This window comes from Magallana gigas, chromosome 3 (assembly GCF_963853765.1).
Source record: "Magallana gigas chromosome 3, xbMagGiga1.1, whole genome shotgun sequence".
NCBI lineage: Eukaryota > Metazoa > Mollusca > Bivalvia > Ostreida > Ostreidae > Magallana > Magallana gigas.
Window position 1 is genome coordinate 9,228,964 of NC_088855.1, and position 18,711 is coordinate 9,247,674.

Here is an 18,711-nt window from a genome sequence, read left to right on the forward strand (position 1 = left end):
AAATTGAGAGTTTCCTCAAATTCATTTTTTGACTTATTTGTGTAATTGATTCTTGATAAATGAAATGTACCTTGACATACTTTTATAATCTAAATACTGAGCAAGCATATTTTAATAGATAAGTGTTTTACACTTCAAAGATTGGTCGACTGTGTGTTACATTGAATTACAACATGCACGCCTCATGAAACTGATCATCTTCTAATACATGAAAACACTTATTTTTGCCTACATATGTGTTCGAATCAAATCATACTTCAATTATTTATTACACAAAACAAATCTTGAACTTGTCCTTCAAACTCAAACATTAATCAAATCTATATTACCACATGTGACGTTTCACTCGAGTTATTTTTAGCGAGCAAAATATCAACATTAATATGGCGAGAATATGTGTTTTGGGAGCTGGAGTGGCAGGGCTGTCGTCTGCTGTAAATATACAGTCGATATTACCGGAAGCAGACATTACGTTAATTGCTGATCAATTCAACAAAGAAACCACCAGCGATGGTGCAGCAGGGCATTTTGGTATGAATACAGAGAGAACAAATACTGACATACGCAGATTAAGGTAACTCTCTCTCTCTCTCTCTCTCTCTCTCTCTCTCTCTGTATGTGTGCAATTTTTACTTTCATTGAAAGAGGAAGCACGTTAATTTGAGAGCTTCCACTTCAGATGCTGGACCAGAGATTCATTTGAGTGGTACCATAAAATTTGTACATCTGAAGATGCAAACATCGCAGGAATTCATAGGACACACGGATACAGACTCTGGAGGACCGAGACACCGGTAATAATGTCCAACCCAGACCACAGACATTGAAGATTAACAAAGCATATATATGCTTTTTTGAAAGCAAATAGATCTCTAGTTCACTATGTGAGGTCTTAGCTTTTCTGTTTTAACGACATTCTACAAACAAAAGAATTATTTTTCATTAGGATATCCTAAAATTCCCGCAACTGTTGCTCCATTGATCACAAGTTCATGCAAGGATGGACGTTAAATATCTTTAACCAAAAACGAAAAAAAAAAGTTATACATAATATTTACATGATATCTGTGTAAACTTTGTTTTTAAAGGTCCCATTTTTCTTAAGCTTTTAAAGCTTGCTATGGATGTGCATTTCATCAGCATGACTAGAACGATTGAACTATTTTTAACCAAAGTTCTTAAGTACTGACGAAAGAAGTGAACAATTTCTGGTTCAAGCACTGTGTATTCACCTACTGATGAGGTGACTCTTAGGGCTTAGGATTAAACGCATCCAAAGTAATATGAAACAACTTCCAATATAGAGTTAGGTTTACTTTCAAACTATAAACTTGGCAATTTTTTAAAGACAGGAATTTTATGCCCAGATGTCCCCTTAAATTTGCAACAAAGACCAATATGTCAACAAGTCACATGTTGATTTCTTTAAGTGAATTAATAAATGTGTTTTTATTATGTGTATCCTTGGTTTTTTTTGTGTCGGAGAACCAGCTTATTGTCGTTTGTACAGACACGACGTTAAAAAAAACCTATGAATTGTTCGTACTGTATCAAATTTGAACATTTTAAGGCATTGATAAAGAGGTTACTTTGAAGACAATGCATCTAAATACATTATATCGAATTTTCGATTATTTTAAAGTACTTTATTTTGTCAGCGGTTATCATTTGATAAGGTTCAAACACTGTTTTACTTCTTGTTTGCCAGATTAAATGCATAGGAGAGTTGATAAAAGCAAAATCAGAATAAATATGGAAGTTCTGTAAAATTTATATGCCACAATCTTTCCAGCCTCCCTTTCACAGCAGGTTTGACTATGGATGCCGCGCTCTGTCTAAATCTGAACTTCTGAGACTGCCTGGAAACTACACGTAAGATAATTCCTTAATTTGTATTTGAGTTCAATTAAGCATTGAATTATTTTTTTTTGAAAAATGGGGTCTCATAACTGCAACGGTGTGTGCATACAAATTGAATAACACGCGCTAAACTAAATTATTTATTGACAACAAACAGGTATGGTTGGGAATTGAATTCACTGATGGTGGAATGTCGCCGCTATTTGCCATGGCTCATGAAAAGGTCACTACTCAACATCTATTCACGACTGTTACATACTCAACAACTAGACACAACTATACAAGTACTGAACAAATATACAGATAATTGTTACAATTACCCAATAACTAACATATACACAACTTCTACATGTACCTTACAACTTAATGTAACAAAAATAATATACTATAAAAGAAATTTAAAGCTGTATATCTGCAAACTTTCAGATTCACAGACAAAGGAGGAAAAGTAATTCGTAAGAAACTTATCAGTGTTGACGAGGTTGGTAATTAACTTTCTACAAACAGCTTCAAACACTTACCTTTTTGGTAATATATAGAATCACCCATTCAACTATTAGCAAAAATAAAACTCAAGTCTATCTTTATTGTTAAATATAAATCAGTAAATAATAACAAACTGAAACAAATAATTATCCTTAATTAGATAGCTGGATCATATGACGTCATAGTTAACTGCACGGGGCTAGGTAGCAGAAAGTTGTTTGATGACAAGGAACTGGTCCCCATTAGAGGGCATTTAATCCGGGTAAGCTATTAACTGCATTAAAAATTCTAGTATACAATGTATCAATATCCAAATTTTTCCTTGGGCATTGTATGATCTAAATTAAACATAAATCGCCATTTTGTAATTATATACTAGGTAAAAGCACCCTGGATTAAAACCCTGTTTATTGATGAGGACGACACCTATATTCACTCAGGGTAAGGGAAGCAAGCCTTAGTTAAATCAAGGTCGGGATAAAAGTTCAAAAAGTACATTAAAACAAATATTTAGATAGAAAGTGTTCATCCATTTATTCATTCATTCGTTCATTCATATACCACACTAACAGTACAACTTTTATAGGCAGTTCTGAGTTCTAGTGTATCATTAACAATTCCAAACAGGACTAGTGCAGTTTAAAGCAGGCTTCAACAAATTCACATGAGCTAGGGGCACAAGTGAGCTCTTCCGAGCATCAGAATTTCGTTGTCAGAGGTTGTTGGCGTCGTCAGCGTCATTGTCTGCCCCCCCCCCCCCCCCCCCCCACGAAATAAAAATTATCAACAGTATTTTCGTCGCGTGAATTTATTCCAAAATGACGTCATTTTCCTAATTACTTAGAAACCGGGCGTTCGACATCTTCTTTCGTCTTTATACATACATCTGTATTTACTATCAAAGTCATGCTGAGTGAAATAATCACACAATTATTCAAGTGACTAATAAATTAAAAAGTTAAATTTTACTTTCACTTTAATTAGAGTCACTAAAATTGCCCTAAAACCTTATTCTAATATCACAAAATCTAAAAATATTTACCGTCCGGTCAAATAGCCCTTTGATTAACGTATGTTAAAATTATCATTTGATTTTGTAAAGTGTGTCTCTGTTTTGAATCTTAGATGTAAGCTATTAGCTTATTTTGAAATAGAAACAGTATTATCATAAAGATGACGGCATTGTGATATCTTAAGGGACAAATTGAAGTTATGAGAGAAAATTTAAATAATTTGACAATTTGAGTTGAAATGAAAGCTTTGAAAACAAGTAAAAATATTTTAGAATATATTCAAAAAGTTATGTCACATTTAAATTAACTATTAAATTGAAGTATAAACTGAAAAACAAATTGTTGATGAATGATGCCCATTTTCATCGGTCGAATGCGGCATTCAGAGCATATATAGTTAGAAACTGCATATGATGACGACTAACTTTAATTTTGTTTTAGCGATTTTCAATGATATACTTTCAGAATTATTGACTAAAGAGACAATCATTAGAGGTAATGTGTAGTGTTAGACAATCGGAAACCCATGACGCCTGGATACTTTATTTATTTATCAACAGTTTTTATATTTTATGAGGCTAAATTCATTAAAGTATTGGCTATAAAAACATACTATAAAAAATTGTTTCTTAGGTAGGAAATGATGCTCCTGGGCTTGGGCGTCTTAAAAGTGTATATTTTAATGCAGAAGCGTAGGAAATCAAATACGAAATGTAAAAGACCGTAGGCAAGGAATCGTCGGTCATTCAAATAGCATTGTATAGTTAATGATTTTATGTAGACAGAGCACAATTTGTCTTATCACATAAACACGAAACCTTGGCACACCCATCTTCTCTATTTCAACTGACGAATAAAATCAAACATGTTCAAATGCCCCCTAGTCAATGCAAACACAATCGTTATATTTACCTTGCTTCTTAGATGTCGATGTTTCATTCATATTATAGCCTCTGACACGGCTAGCTTTCTTTGGCTACCATCTATTTTGTCTTAGATTGAGACTTAAGAATTCTGCAATCTTCACAACAGAATGTCCAACCTTTAGCACACATTATCACTAATTCCTTTTACAGGCAGGACACCGTTGTTCTTGGTGGAACTTATGAAAGGGGAGAGTATAGACTAGACAAGGACCAGCGTTACTATGACGACATCATGGCGCGATGTTGTCGTCTGGTTCCGTCACTAAAACATGCCGAAGTGGAGAGAACCTGGGTGGGACTTCGTCCATGGCGGCCCAGCGTTCGTCTGGAGGTAGAGATGATATCAGTCGGTGGTAGACGGCTGCCTGTAAGTAGAGAGATGACCATCTCCTGTACACTTGGTCAGTCAAATGCAAATCTCTGTCATTTAACTTCAGAAGTAAAGGTATTCTTCATTTAATAATAATTAAATCCCTATGACTAATCAGAAAGAACCTTAATTGACATATTTATTTTGGCTTGCATTGGTAGGTAGTTCATAACTATGGTCACGGCGCAGACGGGGTCTGCCTCAGCTGGGGATGTGGGGTGGAGGCAGCCAACCTTGTCAAGCAGCAACTGACAAAATCAGGTGCCCCGAGGCTGGTGTCCAAGTTATGACACACAGGACCGAATTTCAAAGTTAACGTAATTACTATCAAACAACTGTTTGATATAAGTAGACAATAATATGATTCTACGCTAAAGGGAAAAAGTGAATACTTGCACATGATCATATGCATATCTTATACAATTACCTTCTTAATGAATTCATTTGTGTTGTTATCAAGTTGCCGATTGTGTAACAGAAGATTAAGTCACCTATACATAAAGTTACATGATAACACATGCACACATTTACATGTACACGCAATAGACATTTTTTGTAATTCCATGATAATTTGAACAGGCCGAAAACGTGATATAATTATGATAGATGCAACATACGTAGCTGTACGTACATCAGACATGGTTAAATGAAGTGAACATGACAACTTGTACATTTACTCTGGTTTTAATGATGTTCGGGGGAATCATGTTTTGAATTAAAGTTTCAAAGATACGTAAAAAGGTGAAGTAGACCTAGCAATACAATAAGTTATTTAAAAACACTGAAATGAACATTAAATTTCGTTAATCAACTCATCAACAAAATCCACGATACTTTGTATTTAAAGAATATTGATAATGACAGTACTTAAATTAATTCAAATTACTTGTACCTATTCAAGACATGGCAACTTGTACATGCAGTAATTTGACAACTTGTACATGTACAATGTATAGAAAGTGTTTAACAGTAAAAAAGTTATAACGTTATCCGACTTTGATTATTTTATTACTGTAAGGTTTTTCATGTCATTTAAATATTGTTTTACCTAGATATTTCATTTTGATTTGTTTTGTATCATATACAATAAACTCATTTTTAGTTCAGGTTTCTTTGAGGTTTTACATTATTGTTCCTGCTTTTTCCTAGAGGAGCAATTGCTTTATGCTTAAAATATTCTATGACACCGTGACATTCTCCCCTCTTTAAGAAAATGTCTCCTGGCTTTCAAATATGAAAGGAAATTACATTTGAAATAACAAGAGGCCTTCAGGACCTGTGTCCCACATTCCTCAGATTGACATGTCAGAGAGTCTCGTGATTGCATTTTAAGTTTCATTCTGAAATCTAAACCTTAATCTGAGACTCATCTGACTGTTAATCTGATTACATTGTTTGGTGTATGAAAAATATTAATCATGCATACAGCTTATTTCTTCAAGTATACAATGTACAAGATATTAAAGAAGATTTCCTAAAATCGAACATGTATCTCATTCAATATTTATATATTATATTATTATATATTTATTATATTTTCATGTTAGATACTGAAATCTGATTGCTTTCGACACAGTTTCAATCCGTTCTATTACCCGCAGCGTTAGCAAAACATTTAGCAACGGGTAACACTACGAAATGTTACATGTACATGCGAGTAAATTATGCGCGTACGGTTCACCGTAGAATTTGCGTCAGAAATAAAAGCAGTTAAGTTTTTTTTATACTAAGACATTACGTATAATAAAATAAATAGTTCCTGATTGGGATTGCAACAGTTGAAAGTTACGCCCCGAGAAAATCATTGTCAACCGATGTGAAACCTGTACGTACCAGTACTAAGATTAATCAAAGTACTGAAGTACTGAAAGCCGGGCTCTTTTGGTGTGTCTTTATGCATATTGTGTAGTAAAGACTGAAACTCTCTCTCTCTCTCTCTCTCTCTCTCTCTCTCTCTCTCTCTCTCTCTCTCTCTCTCTCTCATGCTTTTAATGTCGGCAAAGCATCAGAGAGCGACCAAATTTTGTAAGCGGCTATAAACAAAAAATATGTCTGTCTAGTAGAAGTTAAAAAGTTCAACAGTTGCTGCCTTGAATTTTGCAACAAGCATTATATATTTAATCCCCGTTTCTTCATCGCGCAGCAAAGTAGTTCATGGAAATTCATGCGCATTGTTTGTGTCCAAAATGCATAGTAATGTTTTAAAAACAAGTTATTAATAAGAAAACTAAAAAAGATAGACAATTCATTCGAAATTTAAAAACATAGGTAATCATAGATTACTAAGCTCACCGAGACGGAGCATCACCCTTATGAGACATCACCTTTATAAGACCACCTTTATCATTTTATATGAAAATCATACTTTATGATCTTGGATATTCATGGATTCTGTTTTGACAAAATATCGTATATCATCTGATAAATTTTTTTATGATAATCATATGTTCATATGTTAATCAATACAATGATATAAAATGAAATATTGCATCATGTCATATTTATAATATATATCATATAATACAATAATATACCGTAATAAACAATAATGAGATATGATATTGTAACGTATGATATGACATTGTATTGTGTTAAACCTTATTGTATTTGATCACATAATACAATATCATAAAATATAAAACAATATAGTATTATATTACAATATCATATTACATAATACAACATAACATTGAAACATGATATTATATTGTATAATATAGTATGATATTGTATTAAATGACACTGCAACATATTTGATACATTATATGATATTATATCATATAATACAATATAATTTGATTCCAACATTGTATCTTATCAAATGATACAATATTATGTGATAAAGTAAAATATTATAAAATACATTATTATATTATACATATTGTATCATATGACACAATAATATATATTATAATATCATATAATACAATTTCATGTGATATGATAATATATCATATAAACCAATATCATATCATACAATATCGTATGACACAATATTATATAATATTACAATATCATATTATACAATTTCATGTGATATAATTCTATATTACTGAAACCAATATCATATTATACAATATTGTATGATACAATATTATAGAATATACAATATTGTATCATAGGATACAATATAATATTTTGCAATATTTTATGTAATTGTATCATGTGATAAAATAATAAATTAAAAATACAATATAATATTACAATATTGTATCATAATATACAATACTATACATAACAATATCATGATACAATATCATATATCATATAAAATATAAAAAAAATTGATACAATATCATATCTTATCGTATAACTTTTTATAATATAACATAAGATATCATATTGTATCATATCAAACAATATTGTTTCATATCATACAATACTATATCATAGGAATCATGTTATATCATTTATCAACAAACACATCTATCTATCGAGCTAGTTTGAGTGAGGTAGGAGATTTCTTTAGCATCCTTGATAATGGAGATCAGGCTCTGCATCTGAAGCAACCTCTGCATTTAATTTATAATAAAGTTACATCAACTATGCAAGCTATCATCTATAAAACATGTGACCTGTTCCAAAAAACTAAACCTCATCCAGCATCCGAAACCTATGGCTCAGATTCAGCATTCAAGCCCATCAGGTGCATTGGTATCATAAGACGCATCATCCATGCAAGTTTGGTGAAGTTTGGACCAGTAATAACTAAGATATCATCATCAGAGGGCACTAGCAATTAAAACCTTAACTTCCTCCAGCATCCGCAACCTATGGCTCAGATTCAGCATCCATGCCTGTCAGGTGCATCTGTATCATAAGACACACCATCCATTAAAGTTTGGTGAAGTTAGGACCTGTAATAACTAAGATTTATTTTTTAGCATCCTTGATAATGGAGATCAAGCTCTGCATCTGAAGCTACCTCTGCGATTCATTCATATTACAGTTAAATCAACTATGCAAGTTTGAAATAGTACTATCATCTATTAAACATGTGACCTGTTCCTAAAAACTTAACTTTATCCAGTACCGAAACCAGACTCAGCATTCAAGCCTGTCAGGTGCATCAGTATCATAAGACACACCATCCATGGAAGTCTGGTGAAGTAAGGACAAGTAATAACTAAGATATCATCATCAGAGGGCACCTGTTTCAAAAACTTTATTTAACCAGCTCTTAAAACCTTAACCTCCTCCAGCATCCGAAACCTATTGCTCAGATTCAGCATTCAAGCTTGTCAGGTGCATCAGTATCATAAGACGCACCATCCATACAAGTTTGGTGAAGTTAGGACCAGTAGTAACTAAGATATAATCATCAGAGGGCACCTGCAACAAAAACTTTAACCAGCTCTAAAAACCTTAACCTCTTCCAGCATCCGAAACCTATTGCTCAGATTCAGCATTCAAGCTTGTCAGGTGCATCAGTATCATAAGACGCATCATCCATACAAGTTTGGTGAAGTTAGGACCAGTAGTAACTTAGATATTGCTATCAATGGGCACCCGCAACAAAAACTTTAACCTGCTCCAAAAACCTTAACCTCCTCCAGCATCCGAAACCTATAGCTCAGATTCAGCACTCAAGCCTGTCTGGTGCATCTGTATCATAAGGCACACCATCCATGCAAGTTTGGTGAAGTACGGACCAGCAGTAACTAAGATATTGCTATCAAAGGGCACCTGCAACAAAAACTTTAACCTGGTCCAACAACCTTAACCTCCTCCAGCATCTGAAATTTAGGACCCAGATTCAGCATCCAAGTCTTTCAAGTCCATAAGTAAGTCCAGATGCATCATCCATGCAAGTTTGGTGAAGATAGGACAAATAATAGCTTAGATACAGGACCTGCAACAAAAACTTTAACCAGGTCCGGACGCCGACGCCGACGCCGACGCCACCGCCGACGCCGACGCCGAGGGTATAGCATTAGCTCTCCTTGACTTCGTCTCGGTGAGCTAAAAAAAGAAACAAAATGCCAACACTTTTGACAAAACGTGACTCTTTGTGTAACTATTTGGTATAGCGGAAGCTTTACCTTGACGCTGTTTGGTTTTTTGTTTATTTGTGCTATTTATATTAACATTGGCGATTTGCCTGCCTATAGCCAGGACTCTGCTTTCAGCAGAGCCCGGCTAAAAAGCATGTTTTTATTGACTACAGGTATAATGTGTTTATAAAAGTAATACAAGTATGATAATGTGGCAAGTTAATTCCTCTCCGATATATAGGCAGAGCTTTACTGACCAATGTAAATGTGTGTGAATGCTATATATTTGTATCTGAGTAGTTGTAGAACAAAAAGCCTTTAAAATCTCACGACCTTTCATTTGATATCAGAAAAAGGGGCTGATGCCTAAACTTATGGACCCAGAAGGGCCAACAGACTTCATGTATAAGGTAAGTAAACTCTTTAATGACACCGTTTTGTTACCGAAACAAAAATGTTTGTTTTGCAATCTGCAACCATATATTATAAGATGTTTGTCACGTGTTACGTAATCAACGGCCATAAGGGGCCGTAATACAACATTTTTGACACTTTATATCTCAAAAATGAAAAAAAGAAGCAGTAGTGAATAAAAACTTGTCCTGTATCATGTATTTGCAAAATTATTTACAGGACCTTTTATTTGATATGAAGAAAAAGAGACTGCCCCCCCCCTTCGAATTAGGGGCCCAAAAGGCTCTAAATTCTTTTGATCATAACTCTATACTGAGCAACAATTTGTCTTATAATACTTAAGTAGTTACGTTTACTTTAAAGTTACCAACCTATACAGTACCATAATTGTTTTACTCATGTGTTTCCTAAAAAGTTGTTTTAAGGGTCTTAAAAAATAAATCTTTAAACGAATGTAACTCAACTCGATAATTGGGAAAAAATTGATAAAACCATAAAACGAAAGCTGTTTTGCTTGACAATATGTCATCTTCTAAAATGTTGGTCAAGAATCCCTTTAAGAAGGAATGGGACCAGCCCTTATATTTCGTTAACATATAGAGCAAACATTGTTTAGTGTAGTACACACGAATTTTGATTTGACATCGTGAAAGGGACTTGCCCTTCTAATTGAGGACCAGACAGGGGTCTAAAGTTTTTCTTAATATAACTTTAAAATGAGAAAGTTTAACGTTCAAAATCATTATGTAAAGTCCGGTGTACAAAGATCGACAGATATGAAAACATTATCTTCAAATTGCTGTCTGAGAGCCTTAAAGGCACCAATTTCATTTGATTTACTACTTTACACTTCAAAACGTCACAAAAATACGTGCAATTTGTTAACACGAAAAATTAAAGAATTGTTTGGTTTAAAGGGAAAGGTGGACAAAAATTATGACATTTTTAAACTTCATAATCAAGTTTTTCATTTAAAGAGACTTTCACACGGATAGCATGTGAGACATTAACTTTTATAGATCACCAAACACACTAACATGTAGGCCTAGGATTGATACGAGGGTTAATCAAGTAGTATTGTCGCCTTTGCAATATTATCATGAAACTCGCGGTAATGACAACATTTCGAACTAAAAAAATATTTACATATATTTATTAAGATCCGAATATCTTTTCGCAGAATTATATTTACTTCTGAAGACAACATTGGAGGGAGGTAAGGACAGCTGCCGCTAGCCCTCGACGACGGTATTTATGAAGTCTTGACGTTTTGTTTTAAATTCATACTTCTGTGCTTTGCAAAGAAATGGTCGGAATGCTATAATTGTAATCGTTTCTATTTAATATCGATAATGTGTCTGTAACTTTTGGTCGTCACCGGTAACAGACAAAGTTCAACGTTCTATTATTGCAATTTTCATTAGGCTTTTCCAGAATGTTATAAAAATAATACACAGCATTGAAATTGGTAAATACTTGAAAATTGCATTTCTTCTGTTGAGATACGCCGTCATAAAGTTATGTGTGCCAACTTTGTAAAACGACGAAACACACGATCAATGAAGGAATCTGAGGAAAACAACGTACTATTTTGAAATCATTATGGTAGTAACACAAGCAATTTTGTTATGGAGTATATGATTCTACCTTTGGTCAAACGGCGAATGCAGGATGACTGTCAGTTAAATCAAGAACTACGACGTTATAAAAGGGTCGTTATTACTCAACGTCAGACTGGGTCGTGAGTCCTTATAATTAAGAGGCAATGCATATATAATAATAACTCCAACGTAAGAAAGAGGCTGAAGATTTTCAGAAACAAATATTGTAATTGGAGGAAACAGTGGATGACGAAGAACAGTACGGTCGACGCAACTCGCTACGTTCTCATACTGTGGAATAATGTTTATTCGTGGGGGTCAATGTCGTTGGTAGTCAATATTTACATCTGCTTTCTGAATTTTTACTCTAGATTATCTTGAAAAAAGGCAATCAACTAGGACGTGAATTTTATCTATCATGTGTGCCCCAGTGCCATTCTTGAGAGATTAATCTACCTTGACAACTTTCATTATTTAAATACTGAGCAAGCATATTTTAACGAGATAAGTGTTTTACACATGCAATGCTGGTCAAACATGTAGAATTTTTAAGTGGCTTATATTTCACTTTGTAAGTTGTCGGATAACATTCATGCCATGAAACTAATCGAATCTGTTCATTCACTTAGTTTGAGAGTGAATATGTTAATACCTTACAAAATTGAAAAAAGTTTTAAAAAAAAACAACTTTTCGACACGTCAGTTTTTGCTTGTAATATATGTTCTAAATAATCAAAAGAAAAAACAAATACATATTACAAAAAAAAAAACAAAAAAAAAAACCCAACAAATCTTATACTTGCCATTATATAAGGCTTATACAGAATCAATAATGATATGACAACTCTAATAATTTCCTGTGTATCGTTTGTATCGAGTTATTTTTAGCGAGGAACATATGTCCGTTTCCTGACGACATTAAAATGGCGAGAATATGCGTGTTGGGAGCTGGAGTGGCTGGGCTGTCGTCTGCTGTTAATATACAGTCGATTTTACCGGAAGCAGACATTACAATAATCGCTGATCAATTCAACACAGAAAGCACCAGTGATGGTGCAGCGGGGAATTTTGGAATTTTATTAGGAAGAACAAATGCTGACATATGCAGATTAAGGTAACTCTCTCTCTCTCTCTCTCTCTATCTCTCTCTCTCTCTCTCTCTCTCTCTCTCTCTCTCTCTCTCTCTGGCGATGTAAAAAGGAAGGTGGAGTTAGATATGTCAATTTTAGAGCTTCCATTTCAGATGCTGGACCAGAGATTCGTTTGAATGGTACCATAAAATTTGTACATCTGAGGATGCAAACATCGCAGGAATTCACAGGACACATGGCTACCAACTCTGGAGGACCGAGCAACCGGTAAAATATCCAGACTACAGGCAAATATACACCCTAAAGCGATAGCCATTGTGTGTAAAACAACAAAAAAGAATTTTCAAAAATCACCATGATTTCTTGGCTTAATTATATGTTGTAAACAACAACGTATACGTAATTTAAGAAATCTTTCATCTAGTACATGTAATATTGATCATCAAAATCTTGCGGCTATTGCTCAATACTTATCAATAGTTTGTACAATGCTGTAAATCTTAAATACATCTCTATAGATAGCTATTAAGTTGGATCAACCCATATGATACGAGTATATACGTTATAGAACGTCCCAATTTTCCTAAGCTTTTGTCACGTATATGCATTTCTTTAGCAAGTAAAAAAGTTTTTTTTTTAATTTGAATGATCAGTAAAACTGGTTTGTAAAATCGATATACCACATCGTTTCAGCCTCCATTTCACGGCAGTTTTGACTACGGATATCGTATTCTTTCCAAATCTGAACTTCTAAAGCTGCCAGGAAACTATAAGTAAGTTTACTTCACTAATATGTATTTCATTTCTATCTGAAATGTTTGTTCATCAGTTTATAAACAAACAAGTGAAGAAAAGCTCTATGATGGTCTGAACAATGACAATTTAAAGGTCGTATAAACATATACAGTAAAAGAAATCTACAACGGGCAAATGGCTCAAACGGTATTTTAGAGAGCGGCAAATGTTTAAAAGCAGACATGGTTTAAGGTCGAGATCTAGTTAATGAAAGGTGCCTAAAGATTTATGAAATTCAAGATATAAATTCTTTTAATGCATGATGCTTCATACCAATATCTTTATTTCATAGGATGTACCGGGGCTTAAATATTTGGTAAACACAGAGAAAAATTTGGTTTAAACAACCATTTTCTGTGAAATATGAAGAATAAAAGAAACAGATATCGGAGTTTTGTACATTTTTAACTAATGAAATATATCTAGAATGCCTGCAGTTTTTTTTTAAAACAACGGCATTAATCAAGCTCTTGACCTCCTTTTACAAATGATGTCAAATTGAATATATGTTTCGGGATTACATTTTCCGTGATTAAATATATAATGTCAAAATATTGTATAATTTTCTATTTCATTTAAAGCCGTAAAATACAGTAAAAGATTCATCAAATTAATTATGACATCTTAATGGTTTTAGCACCAAAAATACAGTCTGGACTCATTTACTAGATATTGACCTTAAGGTCGTGACCTTAATATTTACTCAAATATAATGTATAATCCAGATAGGGCTAAGGGGAGATTAAAAATGCTCTGAAGAGAGATTTTTGTGTAATCTAATATTACTTGTACCCTAGACCTAGAAAACTCATTAAGTGTAACTGCACACTCTAAGTCATTGGCACTTTGTGGGTGATAGGAAGAGGAGGTATTTGATGCAGAAGAAATTGAATTAAAATAAATTTTCTATGACCTTAACCTTTGACTTAGAAACTTGGTCACCACCCATCCTTTATTCAAAAACCAAAGTATGAGCCAGATTGGTCTTGAAGAAAAGACAGAATTGTTGGACGGAATGATTACTATTTATAATTTCTCTAAGGTATCTTTAAGGTAACCGTACCAATCATTGTAGAAAAAATAATTAATCCGCTGACTCAGATTATATGTTTTTTCCTATAATACTCACTTTCATCATACATGAATATGTATGACACATGGGCCACCAACCAAACAGTTGACTTTTGACAGGTATGGTTGGGAATTAAATACACTGATGGTGGAATGTCGCCGTTATTTGCCATGGCTCATGAAGAGGTAAGCATGTACTTTACAACTATATTCTTCTGTAACAATTACTCATCAACTGTACACAACTATCTACTACATGTACTCAACAACTATGTTCTATTGTTACAAGTACTCATCTACTGTACACAACTATCTACTACATGTACTCAACAACTATATTCTGTTGTTACAAGTACTCATCAACTGTACATAACTATCTACTTCATATACTCAACAACTATATTCTATTGTTACATGTACTCATCTACTGTACACAACTATCAACTACATGTACTCAACAACTATATTCTATTGTTACATGTACTCATCAACTGTACACAACTATCTATTGCATGTACTCAACAATTATATTCTATTTTTACAAATACTCAACAACTGTAGACCACTATCTATTACATGTACTTAACAACCATATTCTATTATTACAAGTATTCATCAACTGTACACAATTATCTATTATATGTACTCAACAACTATATTCTATTGTTACAAGTACTAAACAATTGTACACAGCTATCTATTACATGTACTCAAAAACTATATTCTACTGTTATACAAGTATTCAACAACTGTACACAACTATTTATTACATGTACTGAACAATTATATTCTGTTATTACAAATACTCAACAACTGTAGACATCTATGTATTACATGTACTCAACAACTATATTCTACTGTTCAAAGTACTTAACAACTGTACACAACTGTTACAAGTTCTCAACAACTGTACATATTACAAGAACTCAACTGTTCATAACTGTTACAAACTCAACAACTGTGCAGAGCTGTAACAAGAACTAAACATCTCTACTCAACTGCCACATGTACTCAAATACTGTACACAACAGTTACAAGTACTCAAAAACAGTACAATCATAACTGTTACATTTACTTAACAACTGTACACAATTCTTACAAATACTAAACAATGATACACAACTGTTACAAGTACTGTTGAGTTGTACATTACTGTTACAAGTACTCTACAACTATGCAGAATTTTCGAATATACTGAACAATGAAAGGAAATTTTAAAGATTCATATATGTAAATTTGCAGGTTCAAAGAAAAAGGAGGGAAAGTAATTCGCAAGCAACTTAAAAATATTGTCGAGGTTGGTAATAATATTTGTAAAGCAAATATATTGAATAATTTGTTAAGAATATATTGAGTAAATGCACATCTATGTTTGTTGTCAATTTAAAAAGAAAAATAGTAGCAAATTAAAATATTTTCCGCCATAGATCTCTGGATCATATGACGTTCTAGTCAACTGCACGGGGCTTGGTAGCAGGAAGTTGTTTGATGACAAAGAACTGGTCCCCATTAGAGGACATACCATCCGGGTAGGTCCCTAACTGCATTGAAAATGCCGATCATATATCAAACTCAAATTATTTCCTTGTAACAATCCATATTACGACATTACAACTGTATCTAGGTGAAAGCTCCATGGATAAAAACCTTGTTCATTGCTGACAGCGACACCTACATATACCCAGGGTACGGGAAGAAAGCTTTTTCTAACTGGAACCCGTGATGAAAGTTCAAGTAAACTCCTATACTACCAAGAACACAAAGCTTCAAATTTGTTTCAATTTAGAAAGTGTTCATTATTTCACTTTTATCTCATACATTATAGCACACTGCATGGTAGAACCCCCTTTCAACGCAGTTTTAACCTCTAATACTAGTATATCAATGACAATAACTTACAGATAATGAGAAGCTGTACAGTTCAAGGCAATCTGCAACAAGTTTATGAAGTCACAAACCTAGACCATCACGTATTTTAAGAAGTTCGTATCAAAAAAAAAAATTAAAACTATTTTTACATATTAAATCTCATCACTTAGCACCACCTTGACTTATCTTACCCGGAAAAAAACCCATTAAAGTATGCTCAAAGAAACTCTTTTAAGTTTATTCAAAAGAGAGTTCGTTGGAAAACAGAAGTGTACTATCAACCCATCCTTAAATTTCTCAATCCAGATAACGAGAAAATGTGTTCTGTGCAATTTATACCTGCACTGCACATCAGAGATATGAGAATCACAACAACAAAATTCTCAAAGATCATAAAAGTTTTATTATAAGATTTTGTTGCATAACTCCTCTCTTAAATTTCAACTGACAAAGCAGAATTATAAGGGTTCTTTCAACAACTGGTCTATAATCAGAAATACTAAATATTGAGCTACTGGCCTCAAACCACCTTAGACTATAATGTTCTTTTTACCTTACTTCAAGTCTACGTAGAGGTTAATGTACAAACTGTGAAGATGCTAAGAGTTCTATCAGTTTAGTTCATTTGGTATGAAGCTTTTCTACAAAGAGTAAATTATCTTACCTTTAATACGATGGAGATAACACACTGTCACTTGCTTTTTTGTACAGTCAGGACAACGTAGTTCTTGGTGGTACTCGTCAGAGAGGAGAAGAAAAACTGGACAAGGACCAGCGTTACTATGACGACATCATGGCGCGATGCTGTAGTCTGGTTCCTTCACTCAAAAACGCTGAAGTGGAGAAAACCTGGGTGGGACTTCGTCCATGGCGGCCATGCGTTCGTCTGGAGGTGGAGATGATCTCAGTCGATGGTGGACGTCTGCCTGTAAGTAAAAAGGTCATCGTCACTTGAAAATAGTGTCAGTGAAATGGAGATTTTTGTCGTTAAAGTGATGTTTAAGATAAACAGAAATATTTCTAAATAATTGCATGTACATGCATATAGCTTCATTATTATATATTCCTTTTTTGAGCATTATTTCATACTACTATGGACTAACAACTACTCACAATACGAGTCGCGACGGTTCTTTGGAATGAACCTTAATGAACAGATTCATTTTGGCTTGCATTGGTAGGTGGTTCATAATTATGGTCATGGCTCAGACGGGGTCTGCATCAGTTGGGGGTGTGGGGTGGATGCAGCCAACCTCGTTAAGCAGCAACTGACAGAAACAGGTTCCCAGAGGCTGGTGTCTAAGTTATGACACACATGCAGGAACGAATATCAAAAAATTAAACATTGTCGTGACTAATGTTAAAAAAACCTGCTGGATAATAATTATCAAAGCAGAATGGATAATTATTATGGTGCCAGGATAAAAGAAGTAAATAAATATAATAAATTATGTCATTATCTAGTTATACTTATGTATATATAAAGTAGACATATTGACATGTATTAGTATTTGCATGGTCATTGAAGGTCGCTCACTACACCTTGAAAGAGCTTCTTAAATGTGCAGAAAATTCCTTCATTATGAAAGATAACATGATGGATAAAATATATATATTTCAAATATGCGAAAAAAGTGCAATTCTGATGAAAAATTATCTTTCCAAAACTAATTCTGTCAGTGTAAACAAAAGTTCTAGGCGGATTCAAACTCATGATCTGCGGTTCACAAGCCCGATTCTTTCACCACTGAGTGATGACGATATACATACAAACAATTTAACAAAACATTTAAATCACCATCATATGACTTATTGTTAAAAAAGTACACTTCAAAGTGTAGTGAAATACCTTGAACATGTTAAACATGATTAACAGTAACTTGTTAAGACGGAGTTAACTTGTACATGCAGTAAACATGTTCACTAGCACATTTACTGTTGTTTCAATGATTTCCAGGATAAGTACAAATTTGTGGCATAGTGTATACTAACAATACACTTCTTAGATAAGTTTTAGAACTTGTGCCCAATCCCATTGTAATCATATTACAATAAAATAAATTCAAACCAAACAATACAATGTGTTATTAATTACATCGTTGTTCAAACTCATCAACAAAATCCATAAAAATTTGAATTGTGTTCAACGAATACGGATTTTACCACAGTATATGAAGAAGTTAAACTAGTACATCATGTACCTACCTATTCAAGCATTAGA

The 18,711-nt window shown here is 33.5% G+C and overlaps 2 protein-coding genes across 3 annotated transcripts; both read left to right on the top strand.

Annotated features, from left to right (window-relative positions):
* Positions 1–349: 349 nt before the first annotated feature.
* Positions 350–5,761, top strand: LOC105324457 (D-aspartate oxidase). Of its 2 annotated transcripts, none has more exons than XM_066078395.1 (9): positions 350–574; positions 680–794; positions 1,793–1,872; positions 2,018–2,083; positions 2,287–2,341; positions 2,507–2,608; positions 2,726–2,787; positions 4,436–4,652; positions 4,821–5,761. In XM_066078395.1, exons 1-9 carry the CDS (start codon positions 384–386, stop codon positions 4,905–4,907), a joined length of 975 nt encoding a protein of 324 aa, XP_065934467.1. In that variant the 5' UTR covers positions 350–383; the 3' UTR covers positions 4,908–5,761. The 2 variants fall into 2 exon arrangements, with proteins under 2 accessions (XP_065934467.1, XP_011421830.3); XM_011423528.4 differs by having other exon boundaries at positions 353–574; positions 4,817–5,761.
* A 4,043-nt stretch (positions 5,762–9,804) lies between these two features.
* LOC105339443 (D-aspartate oxidase) lies at positions 9,805–17,859 on the top strand. Its single transcript, XM_034481789.2, has 12 exons — positions 9,805–9,822; positions 10,000–10,059; positions 11,244–11,311; positions 12,553–12,778; positions 12,908–13,022; positions 13,449–13,528; positions 14,742–14,807; positions 15,864–15,918; positions 16,049–16,150; positions 16,246–16,307; positions 17,202–17,418; positions 17,672–17,859. Exons 4-12 carry the CDS (start codon positions 12,588–12,590, stop codon positions 17,798–17,800), a joined length of 1,017 nt encoding a protein of 338 aa, XP_034337680.2. The 5' UTR covers positions 9,805–9,822; positions 10,000–10,059; positions 11,244–11,311; positions 12,553–12,587; the 3' UTR covers positions 17,801–17,859.
* Positions 17,860–18,711: the final 852 nt, after the last annotated feature.

Bases quoted from the DNA above. Each gene is read 5' to 3' on its own strand.
- LOC105339443 (XM_034481789.2), top strand. From the start codon at position 12,588: ATGGCGAGAATATGCGTGTTGGGAGCTGGAGTGGCTGGGCTGTCGTCT. The intron at 15,919-16,048 runs GTTGGTAATAAT...TTTCCGCCATAG, and splicing joins AACTTAAAAATATTGTCGAG to ATCTCTGGATCATATGACGT. The intron at 17,419-17,671 runs GTAAGTAAAAAG...TTGCATTGGTAG, and splicing joins TCGATGGTGGACGTCTGCCT to GTGGTTCATAATTATGGTCA.
- LOC105324457 (XM_011423528.4), top strand. From the start codon at position 384: ATGGCGAGAATATGTGTTTTGGGAGCTGGAGTGGCAGGGCTGTCGTCT. The intron at 575-679 runs GTAACTCTCTCT...CTTCCACTTCAG, and splicing joins ACTGACATACGCAGATTAAG to ATGCTGGACCAGAGATTCAT. The intron at 2,342-2,506 runs GTTGGTAATTAA...ATCCTTAATTAG, and splicing joins AACTTATCAGTGTTGACGAG to ATAGCTGGATCATATGACGT.